Source organism: Moschus berezovskii, chromosome 11 (assembly GCF_049115385.1).
Source record: "Moschus berezovskii isolate FMDL1 chromosome 11, NW_MosBer_1.0, whole genome shotgun sequence".
Taxonomy (NCBI): Eukaryota; Metazoa; Chordata; class Mammalia; order Artiodactyla; family Moschidae; genus Moschus; species Moschus berezovskii.
In genome coordinates this window covers 36183956-36199003 of record NC_142470.1, presented here as the reverse complement: position 1 = coordinate 36199003, position 15048 = coordinate 36183956, and the positions used below count along the sequence as shown (strand labels likewise).

Here is a 15048-nt window from a genome sequence, read left to right as displayed (position 1 = left end):
CACTTTCCACTCACTCATCCCAACTACTGCACTCAGCCCAAATTACATTCTGAATTAAACTCTGTAAAAATAAATTAAATCCACCCCATTGAACCACTTGTGTGAAAATCCATTGTTTCACCCTTCCTGTGGCCAGGCCTTTCCTCAAACCTGTCTCTTTGGCTCTGCCTTGGAAAAAACTCACTGTTGGTGGCCATGTGGGGCAAGCCCAGCTCTAGAGCTTCTCAGATGGGTCACTCTTACCTGCCTTCCCCTGTGCCTAAGACCCTCATCCATGTTGGGTCCAATCCACTTCCTGTGCTCTAGGGGAAGGGAGAGCAGAGATTTTTTGTTTTGTCTTGTCTTTTTTAATTAATTAAGCTAATGGACTCAACCTGTTGAAGACTAGGAGTCTGTTCTTTTTCTTCATAGTTAGAAACCAAGAAGAAATATTGAGTAAAAAGGCAAAAGCAAGCCCACATAGGAGATTCATTTAAGGGGTGCATATCATACCCAGATTCTTCTTGGGGCCAACTCCTTTTCTTCTTGGGGGATGGGATGGCCATCCTCCATGCCCATGGGGACCCCAGAGCTGCAGAGAGGGAGGTGTTCAGCCCCCTCTTTATCCAACTCATTAGCAACATAGCAAAGAGTTCTGTCCCAAGGGAGAACCACAGTTTTCTGCTGCTGCTGCTGCTGCTGCTGCTGCTGCTGCTGCTGCTGCTGCTGCTGCTAAGTCACTTCAGTCGTGTCCGACTCTGTGTGACCCCATAGAGGGCAGCCCATCAGGCTCCCCCGTCCCTGGGATTCTCCAGGCAAGAACACTGGAGTGGGTTGCCATTTCCTTCTCCAATGTGTGAAAGTGAAAAGGGAAAGTGAAGTCGCTCAATCATGTCTGACTCGTAGCGACCGCATGGACTGCAGCCTACCAGGCTCCTCCGTCCATGGGATTTTCTAGGCAAGAGTACTGGAGTGGCTTGCCATTGCCTTCTCCGACAGTTTTCTAGTTCTGCCAAAAGGATTCATGGAGTAAAAAAAGTAAATATAATATTTAAAGTGGGATAGCTTTTTGCAAATATATAACTTCCTTCCATACCTTGGGTCTGTGTGGTTCTTTACTATAAGCATGATCTATATTCCTTCCTCACATAATATACCCAGTCCAGAACCTAAAATAACCCATGTTGATAGAAAATTCATAGCAGACACAGACCAAAGAGACTTTACTTTCATTGTGAAGAGCTTATATTTGACAGGACTTGCCTCATAAACCCTACAACGTGAATGAAAGGGATTTTGAGAAATATATTCTTTTTTCCTAAAATAGCCCAGTATTTTTATATGTATCAGGGGAGCTGGTGCCATGAATTATTAAGTGTCAACATGCTTGTCAATTAGTCGTATGGTTGACTGTATACAGGCTGCCAACACCCACTCTATCTGCCAAAGCAAACTTATCAAAGGTAATATATTTTTAAGTAGCCCCACATCAAAGTCTGTTGAACTGCCATAAAGTAAATGTGTTTCAAGCCTTTATTAACAGAACATGTTATACTGCACTACAGTTTCCTCCTTGTACTACCAGAAGTTTAAATAAAGTTCCATCAATCCATTCAGACAGTTTTATGAAATGTAATTAAAGATGCATTGCACACGCAAAGGAGCAAACAGTTAATTCACTTGGGACTCTAATTCAATTTTATGGAGGACCTTGGATGCTGCTGACTTGATTACACTCATGGACTTCAGAAAGTAACTTTACAATAGTCTGTGGGCCTTGTATCAGGTGACTGAAGAAGTTGACCAACCTGGTTGTCTGGGTTCAAAATGCTGTAATTTCAGACATCCCTGGAGTCTGGCACCCAAGGCAACAATCTGACTGGAAGGCAGCAATGCTAAGGCCTGAGGTCATGCCCCCAGACAAACCAGATGGGCTGAAGTGAAGGAAGCAGAACAAAACAGAAGCAGAAGGAGAAAGAAGGGAGGACGTGGTGAATGTGATCCTTGCCCTGGGAGCCAGACTCTCCCACTCCTCCTGGTTGGGCTGGAGACCTGACACCTCCATTGACTCACCCTGTGACCTGGCTTCACAGGCTCATTTCTTCATCGACCAGGCAGTAAGAACAATGCTAATCAACTAATCCTGCCATCTGTAGGACATGAGCAAACCTGCCTTTTCTAAACCATATTTTGGAGCCATTTGGGGGGACTGAAGTCATAATCCCTCTGTCATCTTTGTTTTTAATGTTCAGTTCTGCCGTCTCTGCATGCTAAGATTCTGATTAAGAAAAGAACTCAAGACCATTTTCCCCTCCTAGATCTGTGCTTTGATCCTTAGAGAAAGATAAAAACAGCTGTCAAATTTCGCTAGAATTGACTTCCTTCTTTGAAGAATTCCGTGTCTTTCAAAGTGAAAAGTTTTTAAAACATTTTGCTGGCAATCGCAACTACATATGTCAAACATACCAAACAGGGGAAAAGCAAATTAAGCTTCTGAATCTCCCATTTATTCCCACATTGAGTTGTAAGTGATCTGTCAGTCAGCTGGTAGGAATGACTGGCATGTCTTCAGAATAGCAGGTTTTACTGGGATAAGACTAGAGTTAATCATAATTATTTCTTTGTGTGTAACACTCTACTTTTTTCAAAATACAATTATCTATATTGTTTCATTAGATCTTTGGGGAAAAAAATCCTAGGAGATGAACAAAGTAAGTATTTTTTCAACGCCTTTTACAAATGGAGTAAAAGAGAGACTAAGAGATGTCAGATGTTTTCCTCCAAAAACACATTGTCAGCCTGTGGCAAAGAAAGTCCTCCTATTCCCTGGCCAGCCTTGGTTCTAAAACCTATTGCAACAATGTTCAGATTATTCTGGGGAACAGTCTAGGAAAACCACAAACTTCTCTGGAAGAAATTCTCCATTTTCTCCAACTTTTACAGAAAGGAAATTATTTTTCATATCCAGCCAAAGTCTAGCTATAGCGATAGCCATTCCTATTAAACTAATTTAGATGGAAACTCAAAATTTCCAAGAAAATTTTAAAAAATAATAATCCCTTCTATGTACCTCAACCACTTCCCCATCCCTCCCCTCCATGCACACATAAAACTGTCCCTGGCATTAAGGGAAAAAAAAGTCTTTTCAAAAAATATTTGTTGCTCATTGCCATGACCCCCAGAGTGGGCTTCCAGGTGAAGCCTTCTGGCAGGAGCAGACAAAGCCTTACTCTGGAGACACCTCTTCTACTTTATTGTCAGTGTTCCAGAGCAGTAAAAAACTGCTGGATGAGACAAAAAGGAAATACAGCCCGTGGGAAACAAATTGCCTTCTTGAAAATTATTTATCTGGCTTTTTTTTTTTTTTCTCCTTTGGAAGGGGAAAGGATTGGCTATGTTTACAAAACCTGGTGACATGTTAAAGCTTTGGTTCAGTTAACAGCTTCTGACAACAGCCCACAGAGGTGCTGGATCACTTTCTGGATGTAAAAATTCTCAAGGAGAACCCAAGGTGACGCTAATAATAGCCGTCAACCCACAGAGAGGTAATTATACAGCTGTGATTAAAGCAAAACAAAACCTTCAAATGTTATAACCTTCTTCACTGAAACACCAGGTGGTAGGATACAGAGAAACCATAATGTCCTCTGAGTAAGCCCCAATGATGATACAGACCACACTGGGCCCCCTGAATGGTCCCTGACTCAGAAATGCCCACCTGATGAGCAATCTATACGCACAGTGATGCTGCCCTGCCTGCCTGTGCAGGGACTCCTGAAGCCCTGCTGAGAACAGGCAGTCAGGAAGCTGCTTCTGCAACCTGTCTGATCCTAGGCAGATCAGACTCCCAGGTCCCTCACTCCAGGGACAGGTCTATAGCTGAGAATAAAAATCTGATTTTTAACAAGCACCACTTCCTGTCTCCCTTCCTTCTCCAGTCTCCAAGCCTCTTCCCAACAAAGGTTTCATCAACCGCATTTGAGAAATACTGACTTCGGGATGCTCATTCCCAAGTGTGGACTAGTCTGGGACCCTCACAGCCACTCAGAGCCCTGAAGCTGTGGCTCAGGTGCGTCAGAGTGTGTAAGGGTGACTGGGGCTTCTGACTCAGTTGGTCTGGAGTATGACCCAAGCGTCCCCACTTTAACCAGCATTAGGGATGCTGCTGTTGCCAGCAGGCTGTGGTCCACATGGTGTCTACACCTTCCAGGCCAACAGCCTCCAATAATGATGGCATACCTGAAAACTTCCCCTTTTCCCAATCTTCTGCCTGCCCTTGAACCTCTGCCAAAGCACAAACGATCTTGCCAAAACACTCCCTGGCTATAGCAAGCTCTGAATAAAGAGTCTTTGCACTTCTCATTTGGTTGGTCTTCTTTGATTTCCACGAATCCTATCCCACACACACAAGATTGATAAGGGAAGATCAGAGAGGTTGACAAGTGGCTCCAAGGCCACGCACCAGAAGCAACAGTGCCTGGACTTGAGTCTAGCCTCTCTGACTCCAGTACCTGGCCTCCATCAGTCTCTGTCCCCAGCAAGGACACCCCAGGGTTGCCAGGTGGGGAGAGCTGACAGGCCAGACGCCCACAGGGCCAACGTCATTGCTGCTTTCTAGTCCTCTGATTTTACTGTGATTTCAGAATCTGGCCACCCATTAGAATCACTTGAGAAAAGAAACAAAGAGAAGACAGAAAAGAAATGGGAAAAGAAACTGTGAGATACACACACACACAAAACATATGCACATACACTGGAATACCATTTAGTCATGGGAAAGAAGGAAACCCTGCCATCTGTAACAACTTGAATGAAACTTAAGGGCATTATGCAAAGTGAAATAAGTCGGATAGAGAAAGATAAATACTGGATGATTTCACTTATATGTGGAATCAAAAAAGCTGAATTCAAAAACAGACAGTAGAATGGTGGTTACCAGGAGATGAGGAGGTAGGGGGCAGGGGTGGGGGCTGTGCTTTGTGGAGATATTGATCAGATTGTACAAATTTCTAGTTATAAGGTTAACGAATTCTGGGAATCTAACATACAACATGGCTATTATTGCTAATTATTCTGTGTTATACAGAAGGCTGTTACCAAGAAAGTAAATCTTAAATGTTCTCAACACACAAAAACAGTAGTGATTATGTGACCGGATGGAGGTTGTAGTTAATGCTATGGTGGTAATCATTTTGCAATATATAAATGTGTCAAACAAATTGTGAAACGAAGGCTAGTCATCAGTTAGACCCATTAAATTATAACTTGCTTAATAAATAATAACTGTAACCTGGCTTCACTGACTAAGCTCACTTCAATTGTTTTTACAAAAACTTGTGTGTCTTCCAAGCATTATGTATTATTGTTTGCCCAAGTTGTTTTTCAGGAACTTGGAGTTAGCTGTTGCCCAGCTCCAAGCCAGTTAAGACTGGTTGGGACCACCTACCCTTCAAATGGCCATGTATAAATGTCATGACCTCTTGACATCACAGGACCAAAAACTCCACTCTCAGAACATGCTAAGACCACCGTCTTTTGAACATGTGTCCCATGAAGAAGTAGTTTGGCTGAACCTGCACAGAGTGACAATCTTGTATCTCCAGTCTCCAATCACCTTTCCCCACACTCCCCATGCCGCAGACCATCACCTCCCTCCCGCCCCCCACCCCCACCCCGCCCTACCCCTCTCACTTCTTTATTCTGTAAATGCCTATAAAAACAGAAAAGGCAGCTGCCTTGGCCCTACCCCATTTGGATCGAATCAAAACCCCCAGGGGAGGGCCCAAGCCTCAGCATTTTTTCAGATCTCACTGGATGATTCTGAAGTACAATAAGAACGGAGAAACATTTCTTCACTCAGGAGACAAGAAATGAGGCAGGGAAGAGAGAATAAGAGAAGTGGAGCCTGTAAGAAAATGTCAAAGATTCCCAAGCAAGGAATTCCTACGCAGTTACCGTTTTCAGACAAGCGGTTCCTTGATTCTGATTCTGACACTGGAGAGAGAGAAAGTCAGAGAGAGAGAGAAAAGCTCTTCCATAGCTCAAGGCTGTATTCCCACCCCAAGAGCATCTGGTAAGTAGAGCTCCTGGCTGCACATAACCAAGCAAAGAATGGAGTGGGCTGTGCTCAAACCCACCATGGTTTTCAGGACAGTCTTCATTCCCAATAAGCCTCATTCTTCTGGGCACTCCTGACAGGCCCAGGTTACTAATAAACTGTCTTTCCTTTGCTTTAAAAGAAATGACGTGGGAACTTTTTTTTACTTGGAGTATAGTTGCTCTACCACGTTTCGCCAGCCTCTGCTGTACAATGAAGTGAGTCAGCTGTATGTATACATACACCCCTCCCTCTTGGATCTCCCTCCCACCCTGCTCCACCCATCTCTCAAGGTCATCACAGAGCTGGGCTCCCTGTGCTGTCCAGCAGGCTCCCACTAGCTGTGTGCTTTACACATGGCAATGCACACACACCAATCACAATCTCCTGGCTTATTTCCACCCCTCTGCCCCACCCTGTGTCCACACATCCATTCCCTACATCTGCCTCTCTATTCTTGCCCTGCAAATAGGATCATCTGTACCATTTTCCTAGGTTCCACATAATTTCCTGAGGCACCCAGAACCATCCAGCCCCTCCCCACTGATTTGTGCCAGGAGTGTCACCCGCAAAGGCCAGCTGCCCAGAGACTAGATTAAAACCTAAGATAGTGAAGAAGGAAAAAAAAAAACATAAAGATTTATTCTTTGCTTTTCAGATGTTTTCAGTTATTTTAAACACCCCACTGTGAGGATGGGTACAAAGTACAGGAGATGGGAAACTTCCGGTTTGAAGACAGAAGGCAGGACCCAAGTGCAGGATGACAGGGCAATAATGTCTTTGAGTTTACCTTCTGCCTTCAAAATCCCTTGGCTCCTGCAGTTCTATCAGGCTTCCCAGGTGGCGCTAGTGGTAAGGAACCCACCTGCCAATGCTGGAGACATAATAGGCTCAGGTTTGACCCCTGGGTCAGAAAGGTCCTCTTGAGGAGGGCAGAGCAACCTACTCCAGTATTCTCGCCTGGGAAATCCCATGAGCAGAGGAGCCTGGCAGGCTAGGGCTACAGTTCATGGGATCACAAAGAGTCGGACACAACTGAAGCAACGTAGCATGCACATCTGCTGCTGCTGCTAAGTCACTTCAGTCATGTCCGACTCTGTGTGACCCCATAGACGGAAGCCCACCAGGCTCCCCCATCCCTGGGATTCTCCAGGCAAGAACACTGGAGTGGGTTGCCATTTCCTTCTCCAATGTGTGAAAGTGAAAAGTGAAAGTGAAGTCACTCAGTCGTGTCCGACCCTTAGCAACCCCACGGACTGCAGCCTACCAGGCTCCTCCATCCAGGGGATTCTCCAGGCAAGAATACTGGAGTGGCTTGCCATTGCCTTCTCCAAGCATGCACGTCTACAGTTCTAAAAAATTCTGAAACATTCTGACAGGCTCTAGGACCTTTTTTTTTTTTCTTAAAAAATTTTTTAGCTCCTCAACCAGGGATTAAATCCTCACCCCATGCATGGGAAGGTGAAGTATTAACCACTGGTTGCCAAGGAAGTCCCTAAGGCTCTAGGATCTGGACCAGCAGAAAAAGTCTCCCAACCAAACTGAAAAAACCTACTTAGAGTCCAAGCAAACTCAGTTAATTAAATTGTGTAAAATCAGCCTCTTGGGTATCTTTGTTGGGTTCACCATCTAGCAGGTAGGTCTTTAACCTCAGCCAGTCAGAATCAACAAAGGGCAAAGTGGTGCAGGGGGAAGCCCCAGCAAAGGTCACGAGGAGGTGAGAAGCCGCTCAGGCTGGGACTGGAATTACCCACACACTTAAGCCGCCTATTAAAAGCCCAAGTCCCAGGATGACTGCACCACGCCTAGCCTCACCCCAGGGCATTTGTGGCAAGGGGAGGGGAGAGCCTAGTTTTGCAGTGGCAACACCACATAATGAAAAAGAGGCTTCCCCAGCTGGGGGCATCCAGGGGGTTGGAAACAATTGAGCTGGTTCAAAGTTTCCCAGCCTGCTCTGGGCTGTACTCTCAGGAGGGGCTCCGAACACTAAAGTGGACCTGACGCTGTACCTGGGGGTGGGTGACAGTGGAGAGGGGTCCACTGGTGGGCCTTCCAGAAAACTTGCTGGTCTGAAGCTGGGCCTCTGGGACTTGCCTTCAGATCTGCCCCAGAGGTACTGTGGCTCCTTGGTTGGCACTGGGATATTGCCCCTTCAGCCTTCACCTTACCATGTGTTAGAGGTCATGATCTGAGCTCTAGTTCTTCCTGGTCGTACTGTTTTCAACCTGCCACTGGCCCTAGGCAAGACAGAGCCACACTCACTGTGTCCAGAAACACAGCCTGGGACATTGTTTGTGTGTCAGTCAGTCAGTTCAGTCGCTCAGTCATGTTCAACTATTTGCGACCCCGTGGACTGCAGCCCGCCAGGCTCCCCTGTCCATCACCAACTCCTGGAGCTTGCTCAAAATCACGTCCATCGAGTCAGTGATGCCATCCAACCGTCTCATCCTCTGTTGTCCCCTTCTCCTCCTGCCTTCAATCTTGCCCAGCATCAGGCACGCATTCTTCATGTGTACAATACTACATTTTGACTTCTCTATACATTACAATGAATTTACCACCAAAGATTTTCATCACGTTATGATTCATCCTCTTTCCCCTTTTTGCCCACCCCCACTACCACCCTTCTTCTATGGTAACTACTACTCTGTTTTCTGTATCTATTTGCTTCTATTTAGTTTGTTCGGGTTTTTTTATTTTGCTTTTGTTCTTTCATATTCCATAGATGAGTGAAATCAAGGTATTTGTCTTTTTCCATTTGATTTATTTCACTTATCAGAATACCTTCAAGTTTCACCCATGTTGTTGCAGGATTTCATCTTTTTTATGGCTTAGTATTACAGTGTGTGTGTCTGTGCACGCAGGTGGACACACATATGTTACATGTGTGGGCACCACGTGTGCTGCATCATCTTTATCCATTCACCCAAAATTGGGCACTTAGGCTGTTTCCACATCACGTTCTGTTTTCTTTGTTGCAAACCTAGCTATTAAAACTTCTCTGAGGTAAGAAAAAAATACAAGATAATAAAACCTTAGAAAAATAAGCAATTCTTTTATTTCTACTTCAAAATATATACATCTGGAACTCTAAGGGAAAATAGACCAGGAGATTATTCCATCATAAAAAATAAAATAAGATAAAAATAACAGCTGCCTGTTCCAGATCCACCTTTAATCCAGAAAAAAGGGGCGTGCGCTGCCAGTTGTCCTGCTGCCGGATGCCTTCCCCCTGTCGGTGACCTCAGGGCTGCCTCACGGGGATTCTGTGTCTAAGAGCTCCTGGAGCGTTTTGAGGACTTGCTTTGGCTGGCTGGCAGCCAAGTCCTGCAGCCGGGAGCCCATCTGCTCCTGGAGGCTCCTGCACAGCCGGCAGACGGCCGTGCGGACGTTCCCGCTGTGCCCGGGCAGGACGCCGTTCCCCAGCATGCTGTTCAGGAAGTACCAGAGGACTGGAAGGACATGGCGCTCCACGGCCTGAGGCTTTCGGGGATAAACCGAGGCCACCAGCACTGTCATACAGAAAAGAGGGACAGTTACTTGAGTCAGGCACTCTCTCCCTCTCTCACTGCCTTCTCTTGGAAGGGGACACCAACTCTGTCCTCCAAAAGGCAGGCAACCCAGGGGGCCGACTGCCTGGGTCATTAGACACATGACCTAGGGCTCACAACTTGCTTCAGGACCCACGGAAATATTTTAAATTCTTTTGAAATCAGAAGGGAAAAAAGTATGAAGATGTCTAAGCTGCTTTATATTTGAATTCATATCAACCAATCATAAAATACAATTTTAAACTTTTGGTTTGTTTGTTTATGGAGGAAGGGGTATGCAAAGGCAAAAGTGCTCAGAGCCTGTGACAGAGTAATTGGTCCCTGAAGCCCAGGGCAAAGGGAAGAGGCAGGCACATCTGGACTGCAACCCTCTCTGCTATTTACTAACTGTGTGAGCTTGAGAAAGCCACCCAACCTGTCTGAGCTTATCCCCTAACCTGTAAAGTGAGGAAAAGAATTCTGAACCAAAGTCTTGAGATTGTTAGATAATAGATGCAGGTGAAGTGCCTGTGCGGGTACGCACGTGACAGAGTAGCTAGCCCTAGAAGTGCTTTAATCTGCATTACCACCTAGGAGAACTCACACAGAGAAAACTTGTTCTAGGGAGAAAGAGCAGGATTCTCTCAAATGAAGCATTCTGGAAAATAAAACTGCCAGCAGGAGATAAGACCATCATGGCCTCCCTGGTGTCTCGATGCTAAACCTCATGACAAGCCCAGTAGTAACGCAGGAGGCACAAACATGCTTTGTAAACCATCAAGCTCTGCACGGATCCTCATTCAAAATCATTCATTCCAATGATGAACCCTCCAAATCTGGTTACCCCAGGCCCCCCGCCTTCTCTAAACCCTGGAAAACTCAGAAATAGGCTAAAATCTGCCAGCAAGCCCTCCATCACACGGAAAATGCCAGGGCTGCCCCCAGTGTCAAGGCCATGTCAAGGGGTACCCCACGCCACTTCAGACAGGTTGCTAGAGCCCTCAGCTTTGGGCGCATCAACCAAAGTGCGTTCGTGCTAACAATGCTTGCTTGACCATCAACACATTCTGCATGTCATTCTGCCAAAGGATAAGTGCTGGTGAAGGCAAACACTGCTGAGAGAAGCACTTGATTTATTTATGGGCAAAGAAACTGGAAGCTTTCCTGAGCTGAGACACACCCGGGAAACTAGCACTGCCTGAGCCTGAGCCCAGGGCTCAGAGGTTTGTATCGTGACTCCATCTCACTCTCACCTGAGAGGCAGGACGGTCGTTTGTTTCACAGAGGAGCAAACCAACACTCGGGGGTCAAGGAGCTGGCCCAAGGCCCCACAGCTGACAAGGGCAGAAGACAGAAGTTAAGCCCGCCTTGTCTCCAAAGCCCACCCTCTTCTCACTTCTCGCTGCCCCAGATCTCCAGAAGTACCACATTTCAGAGGCTGGTCTGGAGTTTTGGTTTATTTTTTACAGAAACTCCCAATTTTTCCGCCCTTCATCAACTCAACTTCATCCAAGGATACTTTGCCACTTGTGCCCCTCTGATTTCAGAACCAGCCTGGGACAGTGGGGAACCAGAGAGAATAGCCTGGCCCCTCCCTCAGCTCAGCCTGAGGCTTTCCCTGTGCCATCGCCTGTGGACTGTGTACCTTGACTTTCTGGCCATACCCTCAGGGTTCCTGCATCCCACACTGGGGGCCTCTTGGGACAGTAACACAGAGCTCCCAGTAACACAGAGCCCTCCAAAGTCAAGGAGGTCCTCATTCCTGGGAAGGCAGGACTGCACCCAAGGAGCCAACTCAACCACGTTGACGTCATAACATGGGAACCAAGAAGTGAGAGTTATGTTACCAGTGCCGGAAACAGGCTGAGAAAGGAGGGCACAGTTAACCATGAAGCCTCCTGGTCAGCCCCGAGGGTGGTGGGAAGGTAGGAGGAGCAAAGGGAGATGGGAGGAGCAAGGGGAAATGGGAGGAGCAAGTGCTGGGGGAGGAGCAAGGGAGGGGAAGGAGTAAGGGACAGGGGAGGAGCAAGGGGGAGGAGTCAGGGGCAGCCAGAGGGAAGGGAAAGAAAACCAATCATCCGATTAAGTCCCTATACTAGACAGCATATTAAACAGCAGAGACTTTGCCGACAGAGGTCCATATAGTCAAAGCTATAGTTTTTCCAGTAGTCATGCATGGATGTGAGAGTTGGACCATAAAGGAGGCTGAGTGCCGAAGAATTGATGCTTTTGAAGTGTGCTGGAGAAAGCTCTTGAGAGTCCCTTGGACTGCAAGAAGGTCAAACCAGTCAAGCCTAAAGGCAATCAACCCTGAATATTCATTGAAAGGACTACTACTAAAGCTGAACCTCCAATACTTTGGCCCCCTGATGTGAAGAACTGACTCACTGGAAAGACCCTTATGCTGGGAAAGATTGAAGGCAGAAGGAGAAAGGAGTGACAGAGGACAAGATGGTTGGATGGCATCACTGACTCAATGAACATGAGCAAACTCCAGGAAATGGCAAAGGACAGGGAAGCCTGGCATGCTGCAGTCCATGGGGTCGCAAAGAGTCAGACCCGACTGAGCTACTGAACAACTGCAAATAACTCAAAGGTTTCCTAAATCTCCACTCAATCTCTCCTGTTAACATGGAGGTGAAAACTATCCCAGGCAGCTGAGCCCAGGCTCCCTGACCCCACCAAAGGGTAAAGGGCTCACCTGCCCCTAACCTGTCACACCTCACCCACTCCTCTTCCCCTGACGCCTCTCCCCTGGACTCTCTCCTCCGGCAGTGAGACATCTACAACCCGGCCCCAGAAAGCTCACTTCCACTCTCAGTCCACATTCACCTGCTTGAGGGGAGCTGGGTGTTCCCCCAGCTGACAGTCCCAGCATCATGAGGAAAATGCCATTAAAGTCAAGCTTAAAAGGCAGCTGAAGTAATTAGCAGAAGATTTACTCCCGTGTTAAGCTGTGCTATTATTAGTTCATGCCTTGTGACAATTGAAATTTTCTTCCCTGCTCCTGGCTGACACAGTTAATAGAAGAACTATGTAGAAACTCTTGTTTTGGAGCTCTCTTGGAAATAGATGGGTAGTATTTGCAGTAAATGGATACCCACTCACCTCTGGGGCCCATAAAGTACCTGTGGAATCAGAGAATGCTGATTTTGAGTAACAGGAAATGGTTCACTGTCTGATACACAAGCTGCTACATGACCCCATTCTCACTTCAGGGCACCCCAACCTGGCCCTGGAGCTGCACTGTAGCCCCCAGCCCGACCTTGTCCAGGCCATCGGCTTGGAGCAGGCCTGGCACCTGGAGTGGAAGTAAGGGGCCACTCCAGGGGCCCTGGGAGGATTGAACCAGGGTGCAGAGGCAAAACCAGGAGCAAGAGATGAGGATGGGCAGAGGAGCAGGAATGATGCCCTCAGGCAGGCAACACACACTGAGCACCTCTGGAATTACTTGTTAAGAGCAGATTATTGGAACTTCCCTGGTGGTCCAGGGACTAAGACTCCATGCTCCCAAGGCAGGAGTCCCAGGTTCAATCTCTGGTCAGGGAACTAGATCCCACATGCCACAACTATAGATCCTGCATGCCACAACTTTTTAGAAAGAAAAAAGAAAGAAAAAATCCTGCCTGTCACAGGAAGATCGAAGATCTTTCGTACTGCAGCTAAGACCTAGCATAGCCAAATAAATAATACATTTTTTTAAACAAGCAGCTTATCACATTTTTTAAATGGTCTGTAGGATTATTTGATGGTTTTTTTGTCTAAGATAAGTGGGTGACTCAACTACATGCCAGGAGAGAAGAAGAGAGATGGGCTGGAAGGCTGGGTGCTCACCGGACAGACGTTCTGTGACATCAAGCATGGCACGGCCACTCAGGAAGCGCACTCGCCCTGCAAACGCTTGAAGAAGGCCAAGGTTGTCTGGAAGAGAAGGACAGTGTCAGCAGTCATGATGCTGTGGCCTGAGCAGAGGCACGAGTTGTTCAGGGCAAGGTTCCCGCCGCACCTTCATAAGGAAGAGCCCCTTTGGGAAGCTGGATTAATTTTTCCAGGTTGCAATGGTGCCTGGAAAAATAGTGAATGTACATGGAGTGTCTAAGGAACAGTGAGTGGCCTATGACAGCTAGCCTGGCGCCCACATAGGCCCCACTTACTCCCAGCAGATCTGGTTCATATTGTCTATGTTTCTTAGACAATATGACAATATTTCTTAGACAAGTTCAGCGCTGTGAGCTTCAGAGCAAAATAGGTAGGTAGGTAGATAGCTAGATAGATATAGATGACTGATGATAGATGCATGACTGGGAAATGAGAGAGAGCAGCATAGCAATAATTGAGAGGTAGGCAGACAGATAAGTATTATAGGTGATAGACCCAGATCACAGGCAGATGACAGACAAAGCAGATGACATTAATAGCTAACAGATGAATGATACAGAGAGAAAGATGGATGAATGGATACACATGTGGATAGAGAGATATAGTTTTAGGGGAAACTGAGGCACTGAGCCATAATCATAACTAGGATCAGAATTCAGAAATCATGTATCTCCTCAAAGCCCGAACTTGGGCTCTAACCGATAGAACATACCCACAGCCGGCTGGTCAGTTATTTCCACCCTGAACATTTCCTGATATCCACTACGTAACAGCAATGGAGCTAAGAGCTTAATGAAACCTGGTCCTCCTTCTGCTCCTCTTTTCCTTCAAGAGACTCCTTTGACAAAGAGACGGACACTCGATCATGAACTCTTACAGAGAGTGGGAGGCTCCATGCTCATGTAAGCAAGAGCCTGGGGGTTCTGGAACTACGGTGACCAACATGTCTCCATTTGCCCAGGACCTTCCCCATTTTAGCACCGAAAGCCCCGCATCCCTGGGAAACCATGATAGTTGGTCACCCTATCTGGAGCAGAAGCCCTGGCTGGTTCTGGTAGGATCAGAGGAGGGAATGTGCAGGTTGCAGATGGTCGGGCGGGGGGCACAAACGATCTCTCGGTAGTTTATTTATAACCTTCCTGCGCCTCTGTACTCAGCACTCCAGCCATACCCATGGATGAGGCCTGGGGCCAGAGCTCTTCTCACTTTTAAAGGAGTGTTTATTAGAGATGGACCACTAATGATAAAGCCCCAGCAAATGGGCTTGGGGATGTTCTGGGGATAGAGACTCGCTGACCTTCTTTGATTGTTTGTCTGAAGTCAACTCCAACCAGATCCCACAGCTACCGATTTCAGAAGCTGCTCCCTGGAAGGACCAGGGTTCAGATCCAGGTGATCTGGACCCAGTCTGCCCCCTTAGCCACTATCCTTACCTGACTCCCAGTAAACCTCGCATTCTTGCCTGGAGAATTCCATGGACAGAGGAGCCCATGGACTTGCAAAGTCAGACACAATTTAGTGACTAAATCACCACCACCACCACCACCTGTAAGTTATGTCACA

At 46.8% G+C, this 15048-nt stretch overlaps 1 protein-coding gene across 1 annotated transcript in view; it reads right to left on the bottom strand.

The window, feature by feature from the left end:
• Window positions 1–9111: 9111 nt before the first annotated feature.
• Window positions 9112–15048, bottom strand: part of TOGARAM2 (TOG array regulator of axonemal microtubules 2) — a 44700-nt gene continuing 38763 nt past the window's right edge. Inside the window, exons 20-21 of the mRNA XM_088841778.1 lie at window positions 13441–13527; window positions 9112–9588 (exon numbers count right to left, since the gene is read on the bottom strand). Of these exons, the coding sequence (XP_088697904.1) occupies window positions 9332–9588; window positions 13441–13527 (344 nt within the window). The 3' untranslated portion in view covers window positions 9112–9331. The remainder of the gene's footprint in view (window positions 9589–13440; window positions 13528–15048) is intronic.